This window comes from Pogona vitticeps, chromosome 1 (assembly GCF_051106095.1).
Source record: "Pogona vitticeps strain Pit_001003342236 chromosome 1, PviZW2.1, whole genome shotgun sequence".
Lineage (NCBI taxonomy): Eukaryota > Metazoa > Chordata > Lepidosauria > Squamata > Agamidae > Pogona > Pogona vitticeps.
The window spans coordinates 235,451,897-235,471,131 of record NC_135783.1 but is presented as its reverse complement, the minus strand read 5'-3'; the positions used below and the strand labels follow the sequence as shown (position 1 = coordinate 235,471,131).

Below are 19,235 nucleotides of genomic sequence, written 5' to 3'. Positions count from 1 at the left end.
TTCATTTACTTCCACCAGTCATAACTGGCTGAGATTCAAATGATAAAGGAAGCAGTAGTAAATGAAAAAAAAATGAAGCAAAAGCTCCCGATACCCTTGTTGTGATTACACTCTAGAGAATAGGGGCAGAAGAACCCAGGGGCAGGAACCCCATCCCTTCAGTGTTGTGTTTTGTAACACTAACATTTCGGCAGAACCAGCTCAGCACCTTGATATTCAGTGCATATTTACTTCAAAATTTAGAGGAAGCAAAACGCCATCTATAATGTCTTCTGCATGAAACCTTTGTTTCATATTTCAGGCAGATACTTGTGTCCCTCGTTTGAATGAAGGAGACCAGGTTGTACTGATCAATGGCAGGGATATATCAGAACATACCCATGATCAAGTTGTCATGTTTATTAAAGCAAGTTGTGAGCGACACTCAGGAGAACTTGTACTCTTAGTTCGACCCAATGGTGAGTAATTTTATCTCTGCAAAGTATGCTCATGTTTGGATTTCAGACTTTTGCTGTCATTATTCTGGGCACGTATCTTCTGCGGTGGTGGTTCTTTAAAATACCAAGAAATTTCTTTGTACTGAAAACTAACTCAGGTAGCTAGGGCTGCGCAGCAGATTCAAACAATTGCAAATTCCAAACAAAATTGACCAGATTGAACACAGTGCTCAGATTCAATTCCTGGGAAAAGTGAAAAGTTTTGGAAATTACTGCTGTCTAGACAACAAATCAAATTGAATGAGGCACAAAAAATTTTTAAAGAAAGGAAAATTTGAAGATTCCTAGTACATGGATTCTTGAAGCTAGCTGTCTGCAATTTAGTAAATTTATTCCTCTAGGGTCTTTTGTGTCCAGATTTCATGTATGTCAGTGCAGAAACAGAGGTTATAATCAGTTTGGTTTTCCAGTGCAGATCAATGAGAGGGCTTCATATTTCAGACAGATATTTGGGTCCCTTTATTGAATGAAATCAATTTAGATCTGGAGCACAAATCAAATTGGAAACAATTGTTCTAGACCAGATCAAGATATACTCCAAAATCCCAAATAGATCTCCAGATCAGATCAAGAGACCTGTGCACAGTTCTTCGTATATGTACCAGCAACTACATACACTTCATGTAAGTGAACATAAGGTCAATATCCACAAAAAACTATGCCGTAATAATATTGATTTGTCTACACATGCAAGACATTTTGACTTCTCTGCTACAAAATAACATGGGTAACCTTGGTTCCGCTTTCTGTTGCTTTTCTAGTCCTCTTGATGTTTATTGAGATGGCTGACCAGCACTGTCCAATTGTATTTCAAATGTGACTACATCATATATTTGTGATAGTAGTGGTTTTATTATGTAGGTAATTGATAATGTCTCTTTCAAGTCCTTCTGCCCTAAACATAAGTTGGATCCAACCCAATCTCTGTCCTTAATTATCCCTAGAATTTCTCTTCATCACTGATGCTGCACACTGTAGATGTTTTGCTGTGTGATCTATATTTCCTTCCCCTATTGGTCACAGTTTAGACTTGGTCAGCATTATATCTGAAGCATTTTCCTCACTTGAGCATAGCTTTTACTTTGTAGCTCAAGCTGTTTTTCTTCTTCCTATAACTGTTCTGGTTCTGAGCTTTAGTTGGCATCCTGAAACTGAGGAGGCAAGCCCCATGTTCATTTCTTTGGAAATAAGTCACTTTGAACTTAACAGAATTGAACTTACATCCGGATCCTGCTGTCTATTTTACTTATGAGAGTGTCAGTTTTAATGTTTTTTGCTAGGCTGCATGCATGTATTACATTTACATGATATATTCATTCTTAGTGTGATGTTATTTTGGCATCCTGTCACTAAATTAAGAGATACTCAGTTTTGATTCACTGTCAAGTGACAGTATAAGAACCATTTTGCATAAAAATTTAATGGGAAATAAAAGGAGTCAGAGAGAACTATTTAAATTGTTCCACCGCAACTGGCAAGAGATACTCTACTTTATTCAGTTATGTGACACTGTACGTGTGTGTATGTACACACACACATAGATATAGATATATAGATACCATTGACCACGGTATCCTCCTGGGGAGGCTCTCCGAGTTGGGAATAGGTGGCCTGGCATTGTCCTGGCTCCGTTCCTTCTTGGAGGACCGCCCCCAGAGAGTTCAGCTTGGGGAGAGAGTCTCAGCCCCGTGGAGCCTCAGTTGTGGGGTTCCACAGGGGTCGATTATCTCCCCAATGCTATTTAACATCTATATGAGGCCGCTGGGTGGGGTCATCAGGGGGTGTGGTGCTTCGTGTCACCAGTATGCGGACGACACGCAGCTCTACATCTCCTTTTTGCCAACTGCAGGAGAAGCCGTCCTGTGTCTTCAGCGCTGCCTGGGGACTGTACTGGAGTGGATGCAGGAGAACGGGCTTAGGCTGAACCCGGACAAGACGGAAGTACTGAGGGTGGGCCCTCCCACAGTTGGGGATTTGGGAAACTCCCTCTCTTTTGGGGGGGTGACTCTCCCTGCAAAGGATGGTGTACGCAGCTTGGGGATCCATCTGGACCCGGTGCTCTCCATGGAGTCACAGGTGGCGTCGGTGGTCTGCACCGCCTTTTTTCACCTCAGGCGGATAGCCCAGCTGCGGCCCTACCTGGATGTGGGGGCGCTCACCATCTTAGTACATGCGCTCGTAATCTCAAGATTAGACCACTGTAATGCGCTCTACGTGGGGCTTCCTTTGAGGTTGCTGCGGAAATTACAGGTGGTGCAGAATGCGGCGGCCAGATTACTCAGTGGAGTGAAAAAATTCCAACATATTTCGCCCACTCTGGCCGCATTGCATTGGCTGCCCATCAGGTTCCGCATCGACTTCAAAGTGTTAACACTTATGTATAAAGCCCTAAACGGTTTAGGGCCTCGATACCTGGCGGAACACCTACTCCCACCAAGTTCTACCCGGGTCACACGGGCGAGCCAGGAGGTGAGGCTGAGGAGCTTAACGCCGAAGGAGGCCCGAAAAGAGAAAACAAGAAATAGGGCCTTCTCGGCGGTGGCTCCTCGCCTTTGGAATAACTTACCTCCTGGTATTCGCGGAGCTCCCTCGCTGGGCACCTTTAAGAACCTATTAAAGACTTGGATGTTTCGGCAGGCCTTCTCACCAGATTACTCTTGATTTTCTTCACTCTTTTATTGTTTCCCTACTTTTAATTGTTGTTGTAGTTATGCTGTTTTATGTTATTGTATTTTATCTCTGTTGTTGGCCGCCTAGAGTAGTCCACCGCGACTAGATAGGCGGGATATAAATTAATTAATTAATTAATTAATTAGATAGATAGATAGATAGATAGATAGATAGATAGATAGATAGATAGATAGATAGATAGATAGATAGATAGATAGATAGATAGATAGATAGATAGATAGATAGATAGATAGATAGATAGATAGATAGATAGATAGATAGATTCGACTCTGAAATGCAGAATTTGGTAAACGCTTTAATTTCTGCCCCTATACTTTTCGCAGTTTCATTTTAATTCCAGTCATGGCTAATATAAGGTGTTTGTATTCCACAAACACTGACAACGTGTGCAACACATGTTGTTTTTAGGCAGGAGATATATGCAGGTTAATTGTTAAATGATAGCATGCAGTCTAGTAAATATTAAGTCTTTTATACCTTTGATTTTAGCCCTCTCATCTCTGGATAGTAAAAATACATGGGGTGAGGAGACGGGAGCTTTTTATTTGACTTTACCTATTTTCATTGTACAGTGGTGTCTCGCTTGACAACATTAATCTATTCCAGCGAAATAGCTGTAGAACGAAATCATCGTCAAGCAAAAGTAAAAAGCCCATTGAAACGCATTGAAAGCCGCTCAATGCGTTCCAATGGGCGAAATACCTCAGTGTCCAGCAAAGATCCTCCATAGGGCGGCCATTTTCTGGTGCCTGTAATGAGAGGAATCTGTCCTAAGCACAGCGGGGAGCCATTTTGAACAGTGGGTGGCCATTTTGAAACCCAATGATCAGCTGTTTTCTGATTGTCATAAAGCAAAAAATCGGTTCCCAAAGCAGGGAACCGATCATCGTGAAACAAAAAACACATCGTGAAGCGATTTCATCGTTAAACAGGGTAATCGTTAAGCAGGGCACCACTGTAATCAGTTATACCTGTTGCAAGACCACCTCTCTCAATTCTCTTTGTGCTTCTTTAATCTGCATTGAATGGCTAGAGTTCATTACAGTGCAGATTTGGGGAGCTAATGGAAAGCTAACTTTTGGATGCTTTCAAACTTTCCTATAATAGTTGTACCATTGATCTTTTATACTGTATGAAAGATACCCATATTTTTAAAATCCTTTATTTACAAAGAATGAATTAGTTTTTGTTATTGCAGCTGTCTGCAGTTGTTTGGAATTTTTTTCCTCAGTAATCAAGCATTTTCTGGTTTAATGTAGCTGTTTATGATGTGGTGGAAGAGAAGCTGGAAACTGAGCCAGACTTTCAGTACATCCCTGAGAAGTCTCCACTTGATGGAATCCACCAAGATGATAATGCACTGAGGGAATCAATGTTTCAGCTGGCAGAGGGGCTCATCACTGGAACTGTTCTTGCTCAGTTTGATGTAAGTAACACATTTACTGGGCAGTATATATACTTTGGTGTGCTTTTCAACTGAAAACCCTTTATGGTGATGCTTTCAAGCAATATTTGGCTCAGTTAACAAATGTGCATCAGTTATGCCAAGCATCAGTTATGCCAAGCAATATATGACAGACAATTTACATTCTCGCCTTTATTTCTCTATGCAATTCTTTAAAAACCCTCCAGTTTATGAATGTGAGATATTGTGCTTCTGTATCTATGGTTGAAATTGCCAGGAAATGGATCAATATTGTTGCATGATATTGTGCCTGCATTGCCATCAGGAAATAATATTCCAAGCTTTACATAGCAAAGAGTAGACTGAATGGTGATAGCACCAACGGCAGTAGTCAAGACAGTCTACAGCATAGGTTCTTGACCTGAGACCCATGGACCCCCGCAGAGCTGTGTTGTCCTCACAGGGGGATCACGAAGGCTTGAAGATATGTTATGATCTTTTGAAGTTAAAATAGAAAGAAAGAAATCTTAATTTCCCTTGCTTGCTTGTGTAAAAGTTGGCTTTTCTAACCTACTGCCTCTGTTAAAAACAAACAAATAAAAATCAGTTATGAAAATAACAGTTTGATAGCAAATAACAGTTTGATATTTCTGCACATGGTGAGAACATGCAAGTGAATGGCGTTGAGTGGCTGAGAGACAGCACACAATATTTCTTGCTACTGTGCAGATAGTCAGAAGCCATGGGAAGAGAGAGAGTAAGAGTCAGTCTTTCAGTGTGAGTGATTGTTTGGATGGACTTCATGATCGTGTTTCTTCTATTTGTGCTAATAAAACCATTTGGTTATTATTGGGTAAAATTACTTTTCAATATTATCACAGTGAACTTCGTAATACATTTTGGCTGAGCCTCAGAATGAATCTCTGGCTGAATTTGAAACATAAAAGAACTGATGATGTTGATGAGGGTTATCCTGTTCAAAGCAAAATGAAGTTTCTTCCAGTCATCTTAAAAAGTGTTACCATTATAGCAAGGAATACCTGTCAAAGAGACCCTTCATGAGAAACTTTAAACAAATGTTTGATGCATTTTAGGGTTTTAAATATTTAGTTAAGTTCTGGTAGTCTGTGGCAACAAAAATATTTAAAAGAAGTCCATGGTTAAGAAAAGGTTATGAAGTGTTGATCAACAGGATGCCCTCTTGTGCTCGCTATCATTCACAAAGTGACACCAAGTAAGGAAAATCCCATAGGCTGATTCCTTTTTTCATCAGTTAAATACTTCTTACCCAAAAACAAAGCAATTATGACTGTTTTTTTGACAAGTGTGACTGTGGAATTGATAACCTGTACAAAAAGAGGAACACAGCTAAGAGAATGATGTTCTCATCACAGTATCAACAGCAAAAACAATACAATTTGGGAGATGTTCATATTCACGTCCTTCAAACAAACCACCAGCAGAGAGTCAAATAACATCAGCTTCTTCAACTTCACAGTCTTATAGTCATTTATCTCAACATACTAAATGTAGATCTTCAACCATATCAAAGAAACTAGAAAAGAAATCCAGACAGAATTGTGATCATTCTATCACTGAGTTTAACGCCCTTTGAGTCTTTACTATTCCTTACCAACATTAGTGCCACATTTCCACACTGCTGATTAATGAGTTCTACTCATTGTTGCCCTGGGCTTTGCAATAGAGTTTTCTGTCCTTGTACCAACCGGTTACTTTAGGACAATGCCTCCATTGCAAATATTGGAGGAAGAAATATCAACATTACCACAAGAGCATGCAATACAACCTGTCCTGCCAGAAGAGAGAGACATGAGCTGTTATTCCCATTACTTTATGGTTCCAAAGAAGGATAGGTGCCTAAGATCTATTTTGAACTTGAGAAATGTCAGTTCTTTCATAAATACCAAAAAGTTTAGGATGGTATTGTTGTCTGCAATAATGCTTTTGTTGAAGAAAGGACACTGAATTGCAATGATAAACCTCAAGAGTGCATATTTCCACATTTCTATTTGACCAGACCACTGTCATTTCCTATGTTTTGCCTTGGGCAACAGGATTTTCAATTTTACTCTATTTTGGTCTATCAGCAGCACCTGGAGTCTCCACCAAGTGCATGGATCCAGTAGCAGCTTTCTGCAGAATCCATGGAATCAGTATCTTTCCCTATATGGGCAGTTGGTTTTGACAGGCTCAAAAAAGAAGCATGTTAGTCTTCATGCTAAATCTGATGTCAGATCTTGGATTTTGAGTAAATCTTCAAAATTCAAAATTAAAATTAACAGGAGTGATTCAGTACGTCAGCAGTTTTGAATTTAAAAATGGAAAGAGCATATCTCATGACAGGATGGAGAGAATCATGTCCTTGGTGGGGAAATTTCATGCAGGGGCAGTGGTAACAGCACACCCAGCTCATAGTTTGATGGGCTACATGGAATTCACCACAGCGGTGATCTCTCATGATAGACTAAAGATGAGGTCCCTGCAGGCTTGGTTCCCGATTTTATTCAACAGCGTCAAAGACAGCAACTAGAAAAAGCTCCTATTCACCCAGGAATTAACAGACCACCTCCTTTGGTGGATGAATGTGGATAATTTATCAATGGAAAAATCTTTCAAACAACCACAACTCGCTGTTCTCGTAACTATGGTTGCCAGTCTTATGGGTTGGAGTGCCCATTGTCAAGACAATGAATTCATGCCTTATGATCTCAAGAAGATAAAAAGCTTCACATTGAGAAGTTAGAAATGCTAGTGGCGCTAGAGGTGTTGAGAACTTACAAACTCTACTCATAGACAAAGTAGTACAGATGAAGATGGGAAACATAACCATGATGTACTATATAAATAAGCAAGGGTGCATTCATTCCGTGGCTCTTCTTTAACATGCAGTCTAGCTGTGGGCCCAGAGACATATCTTTCCAGTGTTCGTCCATATAGCAGGAGAAGATAGTCATATAGTGGATCAGTTAAGTCACTAAAGCAGACACACAAATGGGAATTGTCTCTTCCAGTATTCAAGGATGTTTGCAAATATTGGGGACATCTGTTAAAATACTTCCTAGGGCAGGTCATGGGAGAAAATCCTTGGGGGATGCATTCACTATGCAATGGTCCAGAAAAGTCATTTGCCTCTTTCTACCTTTTCGAATGATCCAAAAGATGGTTGTGAAATTGCATCAGGAAAGAGCCAACATAATTCTTGTTGCCCCTTGGTGACCTTGTTAGCCTTGGTTTTCAGTAATTTTTCAGATAGCATCAGATACTTACCAACTGCCAGGGATATCAGACCTTATAAGCAGAATGGGTCTGTTCACCATCCAGATCTGGACAGACTATGATTACCAGCTTGGAAAATTCACCAACAATAAGAATTCTTCTTGAAGCAAAATAATAATAATAATAATAATAATAATAATAATAATAATAATAATAATAATAATAATAATAATAATAATAATAATAATAATAATAATAATAATAATAAAGCTAGAAGAACATATAATTATAAATGGAATAACTATGTTTCATTTCCAAATCATTAGAAGATGAACATCAACCTCCTACATTACACACTGCATTTCCTTTGAAACTTGAAGGAAAAGGGATTAGCATATCCCTCACTAAAAGTTTATTTGTCAACTATAGTTGCCAATCAGAGGGCTCAGTGGCTTCACTTTTCTTAAAAAATCCAATCTCGAAATCATTTCTGAAGGGTTGGAGAAATATATATATATCGTTATATATATGGTCACAATGGTCACTCTCCCTGGTACTTCAGCAGCTCATAAAGCTGCCATTTGAACCCATGGCTACTTTCAGTTTATGTCTTCTAACATACAAGTTGCAATACATCAGCAAGAAGGGCAGGTTAGTTGTGCACATGCCCTCTTTTTCTCCAGTTTCATAAGGACAAAGTAGCCCTTATTGCAGATGTTTCATTTCTACCAATAATTGTTTCTGATGTTTATGTGAATCAATCTTTAATATAATCTGTTTTATTTTAACCAACAAGTAAATTGGAAAGGTCAGTGTGCACAATAGATGTCCACAGGGCATTTGCCTTTTACATTTCAAGAGTGAAACAATTCTGAAAACTAATTTATTTATTTATTTATTTATTTATTTATTTATTTATTTATTTATTTATTTATTTATTTATTTATTTATTTATTTATACCCCACCCCTCTAGACCATGTCTACTTGGGCTTTTTAATGAGCTTTTTATTTGTTACCAATGCCAAAGAATGCTTAACAAAATTTCATCACAATGCATATCTAAATGGCTAGTGAATACTGCTACTTTAGCATACCAGTTGGCAAAGAAACCATTGCCAAATTCTTTAAAAGGTCATTCTACAAGAGCAGTTGTTGCTTCAGACGCTTTCCAGAAGGGAATTAAGATGAAAGCGGTTTGCAAGGCAGCAACTTCATCTCAGCCCATTACGTTTGTAGCGCTCTACAAGCTGGATGTCAGGAAGTTCAGTGCATCCTTTGGTTGGACTGTAATATCATTGGTGTTGGTGTGACATCCCACCAGCTGGCAATTGAGCTTGGCCTCACTATTATGTGTAAATCACAGACCCCAAAGAAGGACACCTTAGTTATCTGTAAGTGTAGTTCTTTGAGCGGTCATCTGTGAATTCACACAACCCCAACAACAACAACACATCCTGTGTCTGCCATGTAGATATTAAAGTCAGCTGCAGATATGGGAACTGAGAAATAGCCGTTAACTGATGGAGCAGGTACTATGGGAGAATTTTCGGTTTAATGGCTTTTTAGGTTCTGGAAGATTCAGAGGATGTCTGCACAGATATCCATACATGTAAATTTAAAAGAGAGCCTAAACAGCCAACAGCCGAATCAAATATAGCTTATGCTTTACCAGCCAAAAGCTATTTTTCCATTCCCATCTCCAGTTCTGACTAATATCTGCATGGTAAACAGAGCGGTTGGATGGATTATATGAATTCAAAGATTACCTCTGAAAGAACTACAGTTACTGGTAATTAACCTGTTCCCCTTCTTTATGCTGTCTGTGATTTGCTCATATGGGTGACCAACAGGCTCCGTGCTTTATGAATGCTTCTGCTGTACCAGGCTTTTGTTGTGTCAGGTTGTGTAAGATGTGCTGAAGTTTCTGAAACTAGTTCATTTTGAGTGAAACAAGAATGATAATGCTTACCTGTCCAAGTACATTACACAGTGTATTGTAACGTGTGTGTGCAAGTGTAGTAAACTTTTGGTTCTTCTTCGTGGCCTCTGTGAATACATACATATGGGTTTAGTCTGCGCCTGCGCTGACATTCTCGGAGCATTCTAGAGCTAAAAGTAACAATTTTATGGTGTGATCCCCCATGAGGCACAAGCTCCTCCCACCCAAGATTCCCCTCAGTTCCTTTTTTCCGCCGTGCTGTAAAGTTCTACAGAGCATAGAGCTATTTCCACAGGGGTTTTTCCCCTTAGCTTATTGATCAATTCCCTCTAAATTGGATTCTTTCCCTTCTCAATTATCTAATCTATGATCCCCCGTGAGTTGTTTTCTTTTTTGCTTGCCAGCTAATTGGCTTAGACCCCCCCCCCGCACACACACACACTTCAACTGTTTGCTTCTTTCTCCTTTCCCGCCTTTTTCGGCCTACTCATTTTGACTCTCAGGCACATTAATGACTTTCTGCCTGAGTAAGCTACATCTTCCCCAGATAGGTGCAGGCTGCAGTAGGGGACCCGACAATGCCAAGGAGTCCTTAAAATCGAAGTCTACATCAACAGAGGAATCCTCGCCAGAGGCTAGTGAATTTGCCTCTGAGGAGACGACGTGCCAGCTCTACCTGCACAGACTTCGGGATCGCCTGATAGCCTCTCTGCTCCAACTGGCCATTTAGTGACTGCGCTACCGTCCAGTCCGGCCATGGCCATTTTAGCCCTACATGAGGGCGGGCATTTGACGTTCCTGAGTTGGAGCTTAAGTCTCTCTATCTCATGAGGAGAAGAGAGTGAAAAGGAGGCATGTCTCACCACACCCTCTCTCTGAGCAACCATGAGAGAGACTGGTGATGGATGATTGTTTCAAGGGGCTTGTTCAAGGGACCCTGCAGGAGTTAGGGCTCTGTTGCCCTGTCCCTAGGAGAAGAAGGGCCTCCTGTTGCCCCGGTCACCTTCCCTGACTGTCAGTGATTCCTCCTGACATGGGAAGCGCCTCTGTGTGTGAGTACCGCACACCAACCCTCCTTCGCGTGCCTGCTCATGTAGCTGCGACTTCTGGAGGGAGCTGCACACCGAGGCTGTAGATGTGCCAGCAACATATGGTAAGGCTTGGGTTTTTCCTTTGGGGATACAATGGGCCCCTTCAGCTCCTGCGGCTAGCCCTGCATGTCAGTGCTTTGCCTGTCTGGGGTAACGCCCTTGGGTGTTTGGTGTATTGGGCCTGATTTATCAGAGGCCTTGTTCACGTGGCTGCTATTTCCAAAACCAGGTGCCGAGGTGAAAGCTTTCTGGCAGCACTTGACAGCCCTAGTTTGCCTCTGAAAGGGGGGGCTGCAACAACTCCCACCACTACCCCTGCTAGTCGGTGATATTCCTGCCTGGGGTAGCACCTGCTGGTGGCTGTTAATTTGGCACAAAACAGCCCTCTTTATCAATGGGCTCGCTCACAAAGTAGCCTGCGGCCCTGTCTCAGCTGCCAGTGCCCGCATAGGCTCATAAGGAAAGGACTCACAAGGGTCCACCCGAGAACCCTGCCGCTGTCTGGTAAGTCTGGATAATTTTCCTCAGGTAGGTCCTGTCACACTGACAAGGTTGCATAGGACCGGTCCCTTTTGTTTGGGATAGGAGCTATGAGCTCTCGGCCACCATCACCATCCCGCTCTACCTGGCATCGTTCTGAGCCATGGGCGATGGAGTACTTTATGCCTCCACATGCGCTTTACAGATGTAGTGCTCCCTCGAACTCGGCTCCGGCATCATAATGTTTGGAGCCTTGATCAAACCTGCTGTTAACCCATTCAGGTTTGAGACTCACATGAGTCGCTGGGGGGTGGAAGAGTTTCCAACCAATCTTCCTACACCCCTCTCGGTTGTCACAGATGTTCACACTCCTTTACTGTCAACAGATGAGTTCTTTGGTCGGCGTTGTTATTTGTTTTTGGTCGCCGTGTAGCCACGTACTCCTCTGCCATGAGGGCTTATCACCACTTATGGAGTTTGGTTCTGCCCACCCTGCAGGTAGCTCATGTGCACGCTTACAGTTCAGGCCTTCCACATCACTGGGAGGCACTGTTGCAGGTGCATCACGAGTGCACTGCTGCTCGATACGCCTAAAAACCAGTGTCTAAGCAACTGACAGGTTAGGACCTGCCATTTGTTGGTGTATGGCTTTTTAGCCAGAAAAAGGTTGTTATTTTTGATAACCTGCTCAGGCTCTAGAAGGTGACACATTCATTGTGCTGTAACATCTGCAAGTGCGTGAAGATGTTCCCATCAGCCTATGGCATTCCAGGAACGTTAAAAGCCTCAACCCCAAAGTTACCAGCTGCCGCCCCTAGACATGTGGGGAGACAGTGCCTTGACTGGCAGAACTGCTGGTAGGACTGCAAACTGAGCGGGCTCTTTACTTCTCTGCTGTTGACCAGTCAGTCCGTTTGACTTCTTTCTATCGTAGCTACCAGCTTTGCCACTATCTTCGATGTACATTGAATCCATTAGGATCGACCTCAACATGGAAAAAATTTTGTTCTTTTTCTCTACCATACAACACTTTGGCAGGAAAAGATGCTTTCCAAATTCCAATCCATCTCATGTCAAGGCACATTATGATCGAGCGCGACCGGTCCTGGCTTCGAATATGCCAATTCTGGACATAAGCTCGGATCTCACTCCTTGAACGAATCTCCCTCCAGTATGATGCGATCCATTATCATCCTCTGTCACCTTCAGTGTGCTTCTTTTCATTTGCACAGCTCACTTCTCAGTTCACCGCATCCCGTCTATTGGGAATGGAGGAACCGCCTTTTCCAGACCCAGCCATCACTTAGCTGAGCACTTACACTAACTATGCTGAAGCTAGAGTGGTCCTCACCGACCAGATAGGCGGTGCATAAATTAAATAAATAAAATAAAATAAAATAAATAAATAAATAAATAAATGCTTGCACCAAGCCACTTCCTATTAAAGATCTAGGAAGAATGTATCACAGGTACAAGGTACGAGGAAATGACATAGAAATTTTGGGATGACTCCAGTCCCATTTCTATCATCGTAGAACAAATTTATTCGAAACGAGAAATGATTTCCCTGAACCCTACTAATAAGAATACGGAAACATTGATGTCTTTGGCAGGGAGACTTATTCCCTTCATTCACTTCTGCTCCATGTGGCCAACTATCAATCACAATAGGCGCCTACCTGGAGCAATTTTGGTCTCAAATTCTACCTCTCTTGAAATCCATTAAGACAGAGCTTAGAAATTCTTGCTCTGAGACCACGACTCTAGCAAAGCAACACAGGATTGCTGCTTGACATGCAAAGGGCTTCAACTACTGTCGTATCCTTAGTATCTGTAGAAGGCTCACCTAGTCACGATCCACTGGCTCATCAAGGACACATAGGACAGAATTGAATGTCTTCCATTACATGGTACCAGTCTCTTCAGTCTTAGACTGGTGACACTAGAAATATTATTATTATTTACACAGAATAGGAAAACAGCTAAATTATATATGGGCCGACAGCCCTTTCATCCCTCTTTCAGTTCTACCCATAGTCCTTTCAATCATGTCTGGAGTTTCAGCCTCCCAGACATTTCGGTTCATACAAGAATGTCACCACATCTCTCAAGGTTACGTTATATAATTGTCTTTGTTCCCCTTTGAGTAACGTTAGACTCACTCTTTTTGTCTATATCCTCCAGGAAGAGACCTCTGCCTCCTGGGCAAACATACCATAATCCAAGTTCCTACATCTGGCTTATGCATGGCTTCTACTTCTGTGCTATTATACCCATAGAAAGGACGGAGGCATGCGTCCCATCCTTGGTCTCAGAAATCTTTTCATGTGTATTCTACCGTAAGTTTCAGATTCCAGCCTCAACACTATTATCTAATCAGTAATTCCTAAGGTTTCACTGCCATTCAATTTTTCAACATTTGCAAGGTCTTTCAGATGGTACAGGACATCAGTTTGATAATAACCTTCCCCTGCGAGATATGGACATCTACCTGTACTGGTACTATAGCATATGTTTTTCTTTAAAAAAAAAAAATTACTAGCAATCATCTCCCCAAATTCATTACCTCCACGGCTTCAGTGCTAAAGCAATCCAAACTCAGCCTCGAACCACTCCAATAGTGGTATCTTTTCTTTTTGACCAACTAGAGGATCCCTAATCCAAGTAACTGCAAGTTCGGTTCTATCACCATTGGAAAGTATCGACCTTCAATGTATTCACTGGGGTCCGTACGCCAACTGCAGGTTTTATTGCTCCTGTGCAGGTGCGGACGGAAACACTGTCGGGGACATATTCATATGGCATTGGACAGGGAATTTGCCATAACTCTTCCCTCCGATACATTTCATTCTACGGAGAATCTTCCATCACCATCATTCCTAATCAAATGCGATCCAAATACCTCCTTGAGGTACTTGGTTCTAGTTCGCCTGTCTCAGATCGATATAGACAGACACATGTCAGTTCCCTCTGGTTTCTCACCTCCTAACTTCCATGAACTTGGCAACCTGGGAAATACTCCCACTTTGGCATCAGTGCTCGATCGAGCTCAAAAACCATGAACTCGATGTCGATGTGTAAATAAATAAATCTTTATTAAATATATTGAAACAAAGAGCTACCTTACCAACTTTCTTAGAAACTGTTGCCTATTTGGTTTTCTGTTTATGCTTTAAAATGTTATATATCTGCTATTGTTGCCCATTAACCAGATTATTCTGGTACGTAGGACTTTTGTCTCACTCTAGGGTCAAACATCTTTTCACAGGACTCAGTACCACCCGTCCTCCATGTAAACGCATTGTTCCTCAATGGTCTATAGATTTCTAAATTCACTCATGTGCCTGCCATTCGAGCCCATTTTCTCTTCAAATGCCAAATTACTTACTTTGAACAGCCTTCCTAGTGGCTGTCATATCTGCCAAGGGAACACGCGAAATAGCTGGATTGTGATTCGATCCACCTGTTATTCAATTTTCCTGATAAAGTGACTTCCTATTTTAATGTCTCATTCCTGACGTATTCGACTAATTTTCATGTTTATGCTTCATCTTACCATCATTCTTCAGATCACCATCATCTCCTTTAGAGCACATGCTCCACAATATTTATGTAAGATGCTCACCAGCATTTTCTCTGGACACTACCAGAGCTTCTAAACAGATGACAGGCTCTTTTGATGCTTTCATTCTTTTCATTTCAAAAGTCCAGTTTCTTCCTATCCATTTCTAGATCGATGGTCTAGGCTGTATCTATGGCTTGCCAGCGGTCAGACGAGTCACCGTCTAATTACCTTTAGCCTCGCTCCACGGAGTGCTGTCTACCTCGGCTGCATCCAGAGTAGAATCGAGACTCTCGACATCTACCGTGCACCAATATGATCCATGCCATCTACCTTTGCAGAGCAATACTGGCTACACGTAGGTACATGCAATACCACTGGATTTGGCAGAAATGTGATGCCATCCTTCCTACCGTGACGTCCCACCTGCCAATAAGTAAGCTTGCCAGTCACCCATATGTGTGTATTCACAGAGGCCACGAAGAAGAAAGAAAGGTTACTTACCTGTAACCATGGTTCTTCGAGTGGACCTCTGTGAATTCACACTACCCACCCATCCTCCCCTCTGTCGTCACGGGTATCTTATTGTTGTATAACTCTCATGCCCGGCGGACAAATTGCAGGAACTGAGGGGAATCTTGGGTGGGAGGAGCTTGTGCCTCATGGGGGATCACACCATAAAATTGTTACTTTTAGCTCTAGAATGCTCCGAGAATGTCAGCGCAGGCGCAGACTAAACCCATATGTGTGAATTCACAGAGGTCCACTCGAAGAACCATGGTTACAGGTAAGTAACCTTTCTTCTGCCAGCTGTCTTGTCTTTTTAATCTAAAAGGTATTAACTTTGATTAAAAGAAAGGAGGTCCTCCTGGGAACAAATTTAAAGAGCATGCTAGATCTTCAGGGGGAGGGATTTAGAGAATGGGAAAGTTCTGTTATGGAAGTGAAAATTGCCTTGTATAGTGTTGAATTTCACACATTGCATTTTAACCAAAAAGATGCTGGAACATTATAAGGAAGTTCAGTTTTCTGTGGAGCCTTTAACAATTTATCAAAATGACTTTCAAAATTTTATATAAAATGTTCTACACACAGACCTATTTATACATGTACATACTAATCAACAAATATACGTATAGATGTCTTTTGACTTGGGTGGGCCATCTACCCACTTAGTCAACAACCTAATGTGGAAATAAATTACATTCCTTAATATACTCTGATTTCATTCAGAAACATACCTGAAAAACATTGCTGCTTTTTTATTTATTTCTAATCGTTGTGGGATTTCGAGCCAATAGATCCACCACTGACATGGTATTCTCCCTCAGTTGCAGGAGAAATGCAGGGAACAAGAACAGCCACTCTTTGTGGTCTTCATAGACCTCACAAAGGCCTTTGATTTGGTTAGCAGGGATGGCCTTTTTAAAATACCTCCCAAGATTGGATGTCTACCTCGACTCCTTAACATCATCAGGTCCTTCCGTGAGGGAATGAAAGGTGCTGTAGTTTTTGATGGCTCAACATCAGATCCCTTTGACATCCGAAGTGGAGTGAAACAGGGCTCTGTCCTCGCACCAACCCTTTTTGGGATCTTTTTTGCTGTCATGCTGAAGCATGCCTTTGGAACTGCAACAGAAGGTGTCTATCTCCGGACTAGATCAGACGGAAAGCTCTTTAATCTCTCTAGATTAAGAGCGAGGACCAAAGTCCAACTGAAAGGCATATGGGACTTCCTCTTTGCAGATGATGCAGCCATTGTTGCCCATTCTGCTGAAGACCTCCAACAACTCATGAATTGTTTTAGCAAGGCCTGTCAAGACTTTGGACTAACAATCAGCCTGAAGAAAACACAAGTCATGGGCCAGGGCGTGGACTCACCTCCCTCTATTACCATCTCTACACAAGAATTGGAGGTTGTTCATGACTTTGTGTACCCTGGCTCAACAATCTCTGACACCCTCTCTCTAGATGTCGAGCTGGATAAACGCATAGGGAAAGCAGCTACCATGTTCTCAAGACTCACAAAGAGAGTATGGCTCAATAAGAAGCTGACGACATATACCAAGATCCAGGTCTATAGAGCCTGTGTCCTGAGCACACTCCTGTACTGCAGTGAGTCCTGGACCCTTTGTGCATGGCAGGAAAGGAAGCTGAACACGTTCCATATGCGTTGCCTCCGACGCATTTTTGGTATCACTTGGCAGGATAAAGTTCCAAATAGAGTAGTCCTAGAACGAGGTGGAATTTTTAGCATATATACATTACTGAAACAGCGACGTCTACATTGGCTTGGGCATGTCGTGAGAATGGCTGATGGTCGGATTCCAAAAGATCTCTTGTATGGAGAATTAGTGCAGGGAAATCGCCCCAGAGGTAGACCACAGCTTCGATACAAGGACATCTGCAAGCGGGATCTGAAGGCCTTAGGAATGGATCTCAACAGATGGGAAATCTTGACATCTGAGCGTTCAGCCTGGAGGCAGGCGGTGCATCATGGCCTCTCCCAATTTGAAGAGACCCTCGTCCAGCAGGCCGAGTCAGAGAGGCAGTTACGAAAGCGGCAAAATCAGGGAGCTGGACGGGGGACAGATTGGATTTGTCTTCAATGTGGAAGGGATTGTCACTCTCGAATTGGCCTTCTCAGCCACACTAGACGCTGTTCCAAGTCCTCCATACAGAGCACAATACCATAGTCTTTCGAGACTGAAGGATGCCATCGAATCGTTAAAGCATTTTTTTCTTCCTTTATCAAAGAGTAGGAGGAAGGGATAAATTATACATGTATTTTTCTCTAGCTAAGTCCATTCTTTAATGTCAGAAATATAAATAGGAATATAATTCCCTTTCTCTCAGAGGATCTTCGGCTTCCTAAGCAGTGCATTTCTATTCTTTGCTACTATTCAGGCATCAATGAGACACATAAAGGATAATAAGCATGCCGTTTTATGTGTCACATGTGCTCTTGAGTGTATCTATTTGAATTATTATTTGTTGTTCTTTATTGAGGTGCAAATACAGGTTGCTTCATTTAGCTACACAAACCTGCTGATGACTAGCAACTTCTGCATACATATGGAGTGATAGAAGATATACTTTATGTTTTTGAATTTGGGTTTGGGCTTGTTTTGTTCCTGCTTTTAAAAAATCTGGCACTTAAGTTCTGACAGGTAGTATTCTTAATATCTGTGAAGATTCTCAGTCATCCAGGTGAGGTTATTTGGAAGCTGAATCATGGCAACTGGATCTTGGATGAGTAGCTAAAGATTTCAACCTAATAAGAAACAAGTCCGGTTGCCATGACTCAACTTCCAGCATTCTTGATAGCTTATTGTATGGACAAATGATGTGATCTTCTGTGTCCTATTTATATGAATACCTTTTTTCACCTTAGGGTCTATCTGTTCTGGAATATTACAGGTAGACAGCCTCTTATCAGTAGATTTTTTTCCACTAAATCCAAACATTACACAGTTATATCTTTCAGGTTTCCAGATAACACAGTTGCAAAAATTTTAGGCATAAGAAACTCAGTTTTCCCGAAAACATGCTGCAGAAAAAGCATATCTGGAAAAAAAACAAAAGAAAAAAAATAAAGAAGACAAAAATGTTGTGGCCTCTTAAAGACGAACCGTTATATTTTAAGGTGAGCTTTTGTGGACAAATCCACTTTCTCAGACTTGTCTACGAAAGCTCACCTTCAAATATAGCAGTTAGTCTTCAAGGGGCCACAACATTTTGCCTTTTTTATTTTTTATTTTTCCTTTATTTCTCCCAGTTATGCTAGCTTAGACTAATATGGTTGCCTCTTCTAAAATTGCGAAAAGGTTAGTGCCTGACATTTTCCTCTTCAGCAAATTGTTTGCAAGCAGCAAGAGATGTTAATGTGATAATATGCCATACTGTGGTGCTGTATGGTGCTGCTTCATGTTTAGTCATATTTTGGTTGTTCTAACCTGACATGTCTGTTTCTGTTTAGCAACTCTATAGGAAGAAGCCTGGGATGACAATGTCTTGTGCCAAATTACCTCAAAACCTTTCCAAAAATAGATATAGAGACATTTCGCCTTGTAAGTATTTGTATGTATGTAAGTTTACGCTTTGTGAGTTGCCATTTCGACAGTTAACAGGTTTTTTATTGTGTTTTTTTAAATTCCTAGATGATGCTACACGGGTCATATTAAAGAGTAATGATGATTACATCAATGCGAATTATATAAACGTGAGTTGATGGTTCTAATTTTCCTTCAGGTTATTTCTGTGTTGCGTAACTGGAGATGAAATAGTTTAGCCTTCTTGGTTTAAAAGCTGGGGGGGGGCAACTATTCCGTT

The 19,235-nt window shown here is 41.5% G+C and overlaps 1 protein-coding gene across 2 annotated transcripts in view; it reads left to right on the top strand.

The window, feature by feature from the left end:
• Nucleotides 1-19,235, top strand: part of PTPN4 (protein tyrosine phosphatase non-receptor type 4) — a 149,968-nt gene that overhangs the window by 104,087 nt on the left and 26,646 nt on the right. For both annotated transcript variants that reach the window (XM_020805515.3, XM_072985244.2), the window contains 4 exons: nt 302-458; nt 4,448-4,614; nt 18,883-18,973; nt 19,064-19,125. In XM_020805515.3, coding sequence (XP_020661174.1) covers nt 302-458; nt 4,448-4,614; nt 18,883-18,973; nt 19,064-19,125 — 477 coding nt within the window. The remainder of the gene's footprint in view (nt 1-301; nt 459-4,447; nt 4,615-18,882; nt 18,974-19,063; nt 19,126-19,235) is intronic.